At 42.2% G+C, this 11,321-nt stretch overlaps 2 protein-coding genes across 3 annotated transcripts; one reads left to right on the plus strand and one right to left on the minus strand.

Annotated features, from left to right (window-relative positions):
- The first annotated feature begins 1,090 nt into the window (after nucleotides 1-1,090).
- On the plus strand, nucleotides 1,091-3,725 carry LOC127767492 (protein trichome birefringence-like 6). The gene is made up of 5 exons (XM_052292848.1): nucleotides 1,091-2,203; nucleotides 2,295-2,487; nucleotides 2,573-2,763; nucleotides 2,925-3,083; nucleotides 3,167-3,725. The coding sequence occupies exons 1-5, from the start codon at nucleotides 1,188-1,190 to the stop codon at nucleotides 3,495-3,497; spliced, it is 1,890 nt and encodes a 629-aa protein (XP_052148808.1). The 5' UTR covers nucleotides 1,091-1,187; the 3' UTR covers nucleotides 3,498-3,725.
- A 12-nt stretch (nucleotides 3,726-3,737) lies between these two features.
- On the minus strand, nucleotides 3,738-11,309 carry LOC127767491 (histone-lysine N-methyltransferase EZ1). 2 transcript variants are annotated; one of them, XM_052292846.1, is made up of 17 exons: nucleotides 11,151-11,309; nucleotides 10,953-11,063; nucleotides 10,494-10,831; nucleotides 9,756-9,914; nucleotides 9,052-9,136; nucleotides 8,795-8,932; nucleotides 8,628-8,675; nucleotides 8,405-8,476; nucleotides 7,049-7,698; nucleotides 6,810-6,960; nucleotides 5,558-5,775; nucleotides 5,206-5,337; nucleotides 4,932-5,022; nucleotides 4,794-4,841; nucleotides 4,577-4,705; nucleotides 4,408-4,485; nucleotides 3,738-4,333 (listed from the first exon to the last, which is right to left on the minus strand). In XM_052292846.1, the coding sequence occupies exons 1-17, from the start codon at nucleotides 11,199-11,201 to the stop codon at nucleotides 4,145-4,147; spliced, it is 2,688 nt and encodes an 895-aa protein (XP_052148806.1). In that variant the 5' UTR covers nucleotides 11,202-11,309; the 3' UTR covers nucleotides 3,738-4,144. The 2 variants fall into 2 exon arrangements, with proteins under 2 accessions (XP_052148806.1, XP_052148807.1); XM_052292847.1 differs by lacking the exons at nucleotides 10,953-11,063; nucleotides 11,151-11,309 and having other exon boundaries at nucleotides 9,756-9,919; nucleotides 10,494-10,631.
- Between the last annotated feature and the right edge of the window lie 12 nt (nucleotides 11,310-11,321).

An 11,321-nucleotide genomic window follows, 5' to 3' on the forward strand; every position in this document is an offset into this window, starting at 1 on the left:
TTTAAGTAATATTATCTTGAATAAAGAATTTTAAGTTATATTATAATATTTTTTTATATATGACCTTGGACTAAAAGCTTAAATGGACAGATTCTAGGAACATTATTTTCATTGCAGTCGAATTTTAATAACTTAATAAGAAAAATGTTATGACACCTTAACGTTAGTACGGTATATTACTAGTAATTTAGGTGATGTTTCTGGAGACCGAAGCGTGCCGTGTGTCCGGTGCTACATCCATGATACGCTTCAATGATTCCATCAGAAAGTTCAGAATCATAAACCAAATATATTTCCGATTTCCGAAGGCACTTTCAGTTAGCTGTTCATTTGTGGTCCTTATTAGTGGGTGCAATCGTACTTGATACAAACAATTTACAATTGCTAACTTCTAGTACAGTCATCCTCTTTTTTATTATATAAAACAAAAGGAAAGAACAATGGTCAAGGCAAGTCAAAGGCTCAGAACGGAAGCAAGTGCGGTTTCCGTTGCACTGACGCCACTCACTCCACAACACAACACCGGAAAGTGCGTCCCGTGCTGCCGTTTCCGTTGCAGTTAGAGCAGCTACAATAATAGGCTATTAGAGCAAGTTTAATAGTAGCCCACTACTAGCTCCAATTCATATATAGACAATCTAATAGTCAATTCATACAATAGTTGCTTACTATACTATTAATATATGTTCCACCTGACATATACACATTGCGTCGTAGAGTCCGCGCTAAAGCTGGCTACAGATTTGTAGCCCGCTGCTCTTCTCTCTCATCCTTTATCTCATTAAAATATGTTTACAGCTGACTAATAGCTGCTATTGTACATGCTCTAAGCCACTATAAACATATTTTAAAAAGATAAAACAAAAGAGAGAAGAGCAACATGCTACAGATCTATAGACAACTGCAGTACAGTTTCTAAGATATGTGTATGATGGGTGAAACCAGATATTAATACTAGTATAATAAACAACTATTGTATAAATTAGCTATTATATTAGTTATAGATGATTTGGAGATAATAATGGACTATACTAGTATTAAACTTGTTATTAACGCCAGCTTCGTATTCTCTCCTGCCTCGCCACGCCTCGCTGCCGCCTTAATTACCTAACCTGCGCGGCTCGCTCGGCGTCATCGTCGCCGCCGTCCGCCGCGGCGCCGCTACGGTAGCCGTAGGCCGCGCAGGAATGGACAGGCAGAGGAGCAGCGGCTCGTCGTCCACCTCGCACTACGGCGTCGTGAGCCCCAAGGGCCTCATCCTCCTCTCCTTCGCCTCCTCGTCCCTCCTCTTCTCCTTCCTCTTCTCCCTCTTCGCCCTCCGCTTCGGCCGCCCGCTCCACCTCCCCTTCGTCGCCTCCTCCCTCGCCGGGAACGCCTCCGCCATTGCGCGGGGCCCGGTTCTTGCTGCAGGTGGTGGGGGCCGCTCCACGAGCGGCGCGGCGGTGGATGTTCTTCCGGGCAGGGGCAGGAGCGGGAGCTTGGGGGAAGCAGCCCGCCGCTCGGATGCCGGAGGTTTTCCGTCCGCGGGAGGCGTGGGTTCCGCAATGGAGGTGAAAGAGGCGGCACTGGGAAGCGAAAACGGCGGAGCTCCTGCCAATGGTGATTCCGGTTCGGCCATGGGGGCGGAAGGAGCTCCTGCTGGAGGTGGGGATGGCAACTCCGCAGAAGGCGAGAATACCACCAAAGAAGTTGCCGATTCGGCGATGGAGACGAACCTACTTGTTAGCAATGCATCCGCTTCGCAAGGAGCAGCCGCTGCAGCAGAGGAACCGAAGAAACCCAAGTCTGTGCAAGATGTCGATTCCTCCATGGGAGATTCAGACCTCGGGTCGAACGGTGAATTCTTGCAGGGAGAAAGTGGAAATTCCTCTGCAGGAGCACATACTTCTCAACGAGTGGATCAAGGGGAACATTCAGCTCATTCGATAGTGAGGAACAGCTCTGGAGCAGCTCCACTCAGTTCAAGCAAGCAAAAGACTGACCTGGTTCAGGAAACGGTGGATAGCAAGGTGGATGCGGCGAGAAGCGATGCGGCACTATGCAATGTCTATGATGGAAGGTGGGTGTTCGATGAGAGCTATCCACTTTACACGAGTGATTCTTGCCCGTTCATAGATGAAGGATTCAGCTGCGAAGCAAATGGAAGAATGGATGGAAGCTACAGGAAGTGGAGGTGGCAGCCAACTCATTGCAGTATACCGAGGTGCTGCGTTACGGTGCATTCGTGCAGTTTATCGATTGCTTAGGTTATTGAGCTCAACATTTGCTGACTTTGGAATGCAATGAAATTTTAGGTTTGATGCTAGGAAAATGCTTGAGATGTTGCGAGGAAAACGGCTAGTGTTTGTCGGAGACTCCATTAACAGAAATCAGTGGGAATCTATGATGTGCTTGCTGAGAGGGGCAGTCTCAGATCCTGCAAGGATTCATGAAGCTCGAGGCCGCAGGATTACTAAAGAGAGAGGAGATTACAACTTCAAGTTTTTGGTTTGTATGATCTAATTTCTACTGTTGGAATATGTTCGGTGTTTGAATTCGGTACACAATATTTATCTCGGTAAGGTTGCTGCAGGATTACAATTGCAGTGTGGAGTACCATGTGACGCATTTCTTGGTGCATGAAGGCAAAGCAAGAATTGGCTCAAAGCGCACGAGGACACTACGGATCGATACTGTTGATCGCACCTCGTCAAAATGGAGAGGTGCTGATGTTCTTGTGTTCAACACTGCTCATTGGTGGTCGCATCACAAAACAAAAGCTGGGTGAGTGTTTATAAATAGGGGCAATAACGAATCATTCACCCCTTACCGTGGTACAACCAAATTGATCGGTAAATGCAGCTATTGACATTTATTTTAGGCCATGTTATTATATAGATGTAGCAGCTTAATGATAGCCTCTTACAGCTGCATTTCATTTTCAGAGTGAACTACTATCAAGAAGGTGATCATGTATATCCCCATCTCGATGCTTCCACAGCTTACCTTAAAGCACTAACCACATGGGCATCATGGGTCGACCATTACATTAATCCAAGGAAAACTCGAGTGTTCTTCCGAAGCTCATCCCCGTCGCATTTCAGGTTTGCTTCCTCATCTGTTCAATTGTAGCACTAGAAACTTGATGCGGTAACATAGCAACTTATTGTCTTATCCATGAGTTCAGCGGCGGGGAGTGGAATTCAGGGGGACACTGCAGAGAGAGCACACTGCCTCTCAGTGGCACTCGTGTAAGGCCGGTGCCTGAGATAAACATGATCTTGGAGCAAGTAGCACAGCAAATGAAGACTTCTGTGACAATTCTGAACATTACCAATCTATCTGGGCTCAGGATAGATGGGCATCCATCTGTGTATGGGAGGAAGGCAGTGGTAGGTTTGACAGCATCGAGCGTTCAGGATTGCAGCCACTGGTGCCTTCCTGGAGTGCCAGATACATGGAATGAGCTGCTGTTCTACCATCTGGTATCCTCACAACAAAAGGGTGTAACAAGCTAGATACATGGAATGAGCTGCTGTTCTACCATCTGGTATCCTCACAACAAAAGGGTCTATATACAATTTTGAGAACAGGGTCGTTTCGACATTCCAATCTGTAATTATGTAATTTGATTCATTGATTGTGAAAAGAGCGAGCAATCATGGTCCTACTCAAGTGCATCTCTTCTCCAGCAGATGCATTCGTTTCACACCACTAGCTTTCACCAGCAAGAGCATGCAATTTTTCAAGGTCTGAACTGATCAGATAAACTACAAGAATACAATAATAGCTGGAAAATAAAATACACCCATTCAGAATATAAAGATTCATATGCCTAATATTGTACTCCCTCCGTTCCATATTATAAGGGATTTTGGGTGGATGTGACATATCCTAGTAGAAGACGGAGGGAGTAGAATCAATGTCAGAGTACAGGCAAAACTATACACAGCATAAATTCCAAACTTTGTACAAATAAACTTACAGTGCCTTATTTTTCTTTTATTCGCATACTCGATATCTCAGTTTATTTACCAAGGAACTAAGGAATATAGAATATGCTTATTATGCCAACGATTGGCCGTATATTGGACTAGGATTGAACTATGTGTTTCAATGACGATATAATTTACAGTTGATATTATCATCTGGAGCTGCTGTTGGACTATCTAGCAACTTTGTGCGCTCGGTGGTGAGAGACAGATGCTTCATCCTTTTTTGACCCTTCCGGTCTCCTAGCCCAAGCTGGGGCTTGGTCAGGTCCATAGCGGTAATCATAAAAGAGTTCCTCGCTAGCCTCAATGCGGTCCTTTGCATAGATACCAACTCGATGATCGCCAGCCACCAACATAACCTGGACGGGTAGACGGAATCAGAACGAGAAAGGCAACAGAGCATGATGAATATTCAGTAAAAAGAAGTCATTACCTTCGCATAGCAGTTAGGATTCGACGAGTGATTTGCAAACTTCAGTTTATCCCCCTTGCGATAAGCATCCAGTACATACTGCAAGAACACATCAAATAAAGGTTACCTGTTTCACTTTTAACAAACCCAGGACACTCCAACTGGCCAGAAATGAAGACTTAGTTCACACCTGCTCATTTAAATCAAATAGGAACGATGAATTTGCTCGATCATATATTTTGCCACGCTTATCTGCTTCTCTATGAGAAATCAATTCGCCAGTGTATTCACCAAGGTAATCATTTCTATTTACTGGGTTCTACATGTTGCAAGAAAGAAAGAAAAAAAAGGAATTAGCCAAAATGCAAAATGCATCATATCCAAAGGTGCTTTTTCATTGATCTAACCTTAATGAATGCACCCCAACCTGCAACATCAGATTTTCCAAGCAATATCTGATCCATGATCAACAAACAACGCAGTTAAGATAGTACAGCACAATGATGTGGAAAGACAAACAAGCAATACAAGACTAGAGCTCTCACACGTTGTTGTTGTTTTAAGAGGAGTTTCATGTTTCCACACTGATAGCCATCACCTCTTGCCAGTGGCTCACCTAGTGAGCCATCTCCGCAGCTAAAGAGAATAAACGCCATGCGTGTAACGTGTAATTAATTAAACAAAATAAATCTGAATAAATTAGCACATGATAGCCAATCAATATTTTTGTTAGTTTCTGTTAAAAGACTATCCCAAAGCATGGGTATTGCCTAGAATACGAGGGCAAGAGGGTCCTTAAGTGCACAACATGCTGATTACCTCACCCAGCAGTTTCTGCAAACATCTGGATCACATTCACGACTGGCAGCAAAACACGGGCACTGTCTGCTTCTGCATTGACTTTTTGCGCAATGACATCCTCTAAACCTATTTTTGCAGCTCTTTGAGCACCTGTTGATGATAATAATTAAAACAAGTGAGCATCAAGCTTTTGCTTTACACTAACATGATCATAAAACAGAAATGCACAAGTGAATTGACACCGTATTTAATTTGATTTCTTTATCAAACAGCTCAACACAGGTTCATACAAGTATTTCTATACGAGAAGTAAAGGAAAAATCAGATTTCTACTCAACAAAAAGGGAAAATAAAAAATTTCTTGACATACCCGCAGTACTTCTCGCAACAAGTTCCATTTTCCACACAGGCGCAATCTTTGCCACACATTTGCTGACACCCACATGGGTTATACTGAGTGTACCATTGCTTTCCATCACCGATTCTTTTTCTTACAGTTGGATGCCCTGCAGACTTCCAAGTGTATTTGAGCTTTCGAGCTCGGCCCTTACGACGACAGATTCTTGTCCTTGCCACCAAATCTTGCTCCTGCAAAGAGATGAGTAAATAATTGTGTCACTGGAGTAACAATAATGATTGAAACTGGGAAAACAATTAGGTTACTGGAGTAAAAATAGCAGTTGTAAATGAAGCCAAAATATGTTTGTGTTTTGGCTTTTAACTGTGCAGTAGCACTGAGATTATCTTAACTAAACTGTGAAGGCACAAGGCAGGAAAACTGGTTTTTCGATTGTAAACAGTAGTAACAAGTAACAGGCTTGATTTCAAATGGAAAACGGTGGCATGCACTCATATACTAGCCATAGATCAATTTGTTTTCTGTAAATACTATGAAATACTCCCTCCATCTACTTTTGATAGTCATATTTCATCTTGGCACACAGACCAAGGATAAGTAATTCTACTTATCATCTATTGAAACATGCTACTAGTCATTCCTCGTAAACAAGCGATTCATTAATATTTACATTTCTCGATGCCCATGTAGCCAATCTTGTGTGGAAGAATGGAGAGTCACGCATTAAATCCGAGAAAGTCATTAAGAGGATATGTTGTTGGATTGAAATATGCCTATCAAAAATAAATTTTTCAGATTTGAAAATATGACTATCAAAAGTAGATGGAGGGAGTATTGAATTGTCAGTTTTTTTCCTTTTTGTACATTGTTATAGATGGTGTGCTTAGAAGCAAAAAAGGAAGGCAAACCTATAGGACCGGTGGAATTTGTCTATACTTCACAATAAAATATAATTTCCCCTAACCACCTAATATATGAAAACATGAGACAACCTACAATTCTAGCACTAGCCAGTTTTAGGAACAATACGCTTGTTTCCAAAAAAAGAACCATGTCCATCTTCATTGTGGGTGCCGAAAGAAATTTAATATAATATAACGACTACAGAACTAAATATCAGGAGGATGAACAACAACCAAATACAGCCACTATAATGCAGACGTGCTGAAAACATTCAGAAAAAAATAACTACCAAAGTTATAGATTCTTTTGACTTCTTTGATCTGGATAAAAGCATAACCTAACGAGGCCAGTCAATACGTACCATGTAACCTTGTTCAGCCTCTGCAAAGTCACCTAAAATGGATTTACCAGATAGAGGTCTCTTTGCCATTGCCGCACCATTGTTGTACATGTAGCTGGCCACTTCCATGCAGGTCTTCAGGCCAGACAATAGGTTTCTAGCTATGAGACAACTGTGGCATACCATTATGAACTTAAAATTAAATTACGTTTTTCAATAAACAATATTTTCAAATAGCATGGGAAATATAAAAGAATTACCTGTTTTTCCCAAATATCTCAATTCCCTTCAAGTACAAATCTCTCTCTAAAGCACTCCAATGAGAAATAGAGTGCTCCTTGTTGGAGATGAACAAATTATTATTATTATCTCGTAATGTATTTTCAGTAGTGTTAGTTGTGCTTCCAGCACACATATCTTTGGTAGAAATTTTCTTGTTAGGGTCATCCAGACTTGGAAGTTGATCAACTGCAGATTCTATGGAATCTGGACATGTCTCACCAATTTCTGGAACAGATTGCTTGTTCAGTACACTCATTGCAAAAGGAAACGGTGAGCTATATATCTTCTGCCTTTTATCAGGTGAATGATCGTTAGACTTGGAGGCATGCTTTGAAATCTTACGCCTGCCTAAAGTTCTTAGGGGCATGTCAGGGGACACATTTTCAGTTTCAGAAGCATCTCCAGGAGGTGGTGTCACACTTTTGTCAGCATATTCAGAATTAGTTATTTTTGATCTGCTGGTTTCAACAATAGAAGTGGATTTGATGTTATCTTCATCTCTGTTTGAATCTTCTGATTCAGACAATATGGTAGCACTAACTTTGAGTGAGGAAGATCTTGAATCCATATTATATGTTGTACAAGCATTTCGGTCATCATTGCACGTATCTTGATATACTTCTCTCCTCTGTGAATTTTTTAATCAAAATCAGTCTTAGCAACAATGCAGCAATTGCTGCAATTCTCAGAATAATTCATAGGCTCGCTTCAATAGACAAATAAACTAAAGAAGTTGCATCAATCAAACCCATTAAAAGGGTCAATGAAAATGTTGATAAGCATACGGACTAAAAGTTACATCAGATAGCATGGCCGAATGGGAGTGAAGGAGTTTAGGAGAAAAATGAGACCATAGTTTAAAAAGTACTTCCCACAGAAGCCATGGTGTTAGCTCTGATGCCACTTGTACGATCCATAGTTCATAACAGTGTATGTACTGTATGGAGGGTCTACTTTTGGGTCCTGAAGTCCAACAAGCAAGACAACAGATCTAATAGTATATCTTCAACATAAAGTTAATTAGATTTTTCATTAGAAAAATAATATACTCCTAATTTATTGCTTTAATATTGTAGAAGTATATGTAGGTCTGGTCAAGGCTCACACCCGGTTAACCAAAGCCTAGGCTATGAAATTTCTTTGAACAACACTGCTGGGATGGCAAAACTTATATTAACTACACATCTTGGCGAAGTTTTTTTTAATACAATCTCAATATTCCACACCAGTGAAACTTAGATTCCCACAGGGGGGGACTGGCAAATTATGCAAATTCAGGAATCATAAACAACTTTATTAATTGATATAACTGCAAAACTTGAGGGGGCACATACTCGAAGGTAGCACTGATCGCCACACGGTCTCTTGTTTTCATCAAGTTCATGACCATATGGTTGCTTCTCGCTCTGGTAAGCAAAAAGTTAGTAGTTAGCGGTATTTTTTTTATTTCACTTTGGACCAAATGGCAGGACAACAGCCTCCATTCATTGATAGGATGAGCAAAGTAGAAAGATCAAAACTTTACAAGAGTCCAACAGGAAATAACTTATGACTTACAGGGAATACCAAGTTCTGGGAGCACCCATGGAGACGGCAATCAAAAACCTGAATAAATAGATAACAACAAGTAATTCAGACCTTGCGAATGTAGTTGAACAAAGGGGTTTAAAACATGGAATTCAAAAAAGAACTGTAAGCAACAGAATGCCAGAAGTATAATATACCAAACATCTCCGACAGAAGAGATTATCAAAAGAATCTAAAGCCACATCGATGGTCTTGTCAAGAAAAAGTTGCAAATCTGTCTTGTAAGAAGATTGAGACTGCTTCTCATATTTCTCAAAAAGAACTTCTGATCTTTCCTAGTATTTTGATCGGAATAAGAGTCATGATCACATTGTAGGATAATAAAAAACAGCTGCAGAGTTAAAAAAAAATAGTAATGACGAACTAAAATGTTCATAAAAGAGAAATGGGCAACCTCAATTTCTGAAGGAGTTGCATCAACAAACTGGCAGAGGACATGTAAAACCTCTCGACTTAACCCATGATCTTGAGTAGCTTTCCTGTATAGTTAAGCAAGATCAGATAGACATAAATTTACATATAAAAATGTTTATTTATTCTGAAGGTAGCGGATAGTATTGGGATGATTACCGATTTTTACCAGTATAATTTATAATAGAAATTGTTATTCTGATTATATTGTGTAAAAGGTAAATAAAAGAAGGGTGCCCTTGGGTTACAGATTATTGTCACAACTGGAAGTGTAAAGTCAAACCAGCCAGTATTTCACCAATAATGCATTGGTTAAATTAAAATGGCGTCCGTTGATCCATCCTAAAAAGATGATTTAATACAACACATTACCTTCCACCTACATTTCAGAATTAACAGGGTACATGAAGGTTGGAAGCTCTTAGAGTATGCACGATCCTTAAGGTAGAAAACAGGTGGATTAATCATGCAGACTGAGTAAAACAACTGCACAGCGCAACTAACTTTGCACGGATGGTTTGTTATGTTAATGTAAGTTCATGGCTCTGGGCCTTCTTCCATGTTTAATTTAGATCTGAATCATTTTATTGAAAAGAAAATGCAACAGAAAGATGTCATGATTGGGAAAAATCACAGCATATTCAATGAAAAAAAAAAGAGAGAATTCTTGAATGTCCAGGTTTTTACCATATTAGCTGATCTTCTCCTTCTGTGAAAACATGTTTCTCTTCCTCTGGCTCTGGAACATCATCGTCACTTTCACTGCAGATCAGAGCCTCATTGACAATTGGGTCGTAGTAAATTCTCCTCCTACCAACTGACTGATCATCGGCCATTCTTTGGTTTCTGCGCTGTGTTGTTTAAACCAGAGTAAAATATCGAATACAACAGGGATCAAGTATTCTTTGTTACACCAATGCAGCACGTATATGAGAAAATAAATACCACTTTGGAATTAATCAAGCAAATAAACTGAAGATAAGTAGCATGACACATCGTTCAAGTAGCTGAATCTTTTCAAACTGACCATCATCCTAACACAAACTAGTGCTCTCGCTCATCAGCAAACATAAAAACACATGAACACCACTACCTGAGTGTAATGTTTGAGCTAACACTTATATTCCAAATATTTCTACTAGTCCCAAGTTTGCAATATCTGTCCGAAAATGTTGTCTGGTTTCTATGGCTTGTATGGGTAAATAGTTCAATTTTGCTTCATGCATCATAAGTGAATTTTGAGTAGTATATTTTCCACAATATCATATCTAGGTGCATTACATGGCATACCCTACTTTTTATTTAAGAAGTATTACATGGCAATATACCAACTTCTCCTGAACTCTTGTAAAACTTAAACTGCAAGTTCAAGAACCTAGCGACAAGTGATCTGATTGGAACAATGAGCGTGTAGAAGCACTATACTTGTCCAGGAAGATCCACGTGGTGTAGGGCGGAATCTTGTCGACCACAGGCAGCTTCACAAGCTGCACGACGGTCCTATGCGAGGCGCCGCTACCACCAGAGCTCGAGAGCACGAGCGTCCCGGCGACCAGATTCTCCTCCTGCACATGCACCAACTCCCTCTCCCCCGGCCCGCTCGCCGAGTCCCACCCCACGAACCTGCGGTGCCCCTCCGCCGCTCCCCGCGACAGCGCGTTGCCGCCCTCGGCGCCCCGCGACGCCACCTCCGCCGCCGCGGCGACGTCGAACAGAGCGCACGTGTGCACCTGCAGCGCCTTCCTGTTCGCCTCCACCCTCTCCTGCTCAAAAACCACAAACCAAACCAATCCACGCCAGATTGAGCAAAATCCAAGCGACTACTGACACTTCCCCCTGCGAGCTGAAACTGTAGAGATGCGTGATCGGCGGGCGGGCGCTTGCCTTGATCGCGGCGAGGCGGGTGGATTGGACCTGACGCTTCAGCTGCGCCAGCTTCCCGTGCAGCGCGACGAGGCCGGCCGCGTCCATGCCCGACGGCCCTTGATCCGGCCGCTGCACAGCGAGGCCGATCAGATTGGGGAAGGAGATCGGAGTGGGGAATCGGGCGCGGGGAGTCGAGACTGAGGCGAGGGCGCGCACCTTGGGGCGTTGGGAAGAGGAATCGGAGGCCTTGGACGAGGACGACGCCATGGCGGTGCGGGTGCGGTGGCGCGAGCGGCGCCAGCGTCCGGAGCTCTGCTTCCCCCACACGCGGAGGGTTTTTTTTTTTCTGATTTTTCTCTCTCCTTCGGGGCTAAGAGACAAAGGATG

Source organism: Oryza glaberrima, chromosome 3, assembly GCF_000147395.1.
Source record: "Oryza glaberrima chromosome 3, OglaRS2, whole genome shotgun sequence".
Taxonomy (NCBI): Eukaryota; Viridiplantae; Streptophyta; class Magnoliopsida; order Poales; family Poaceae; genus Oryza; species Oryza glaberrima.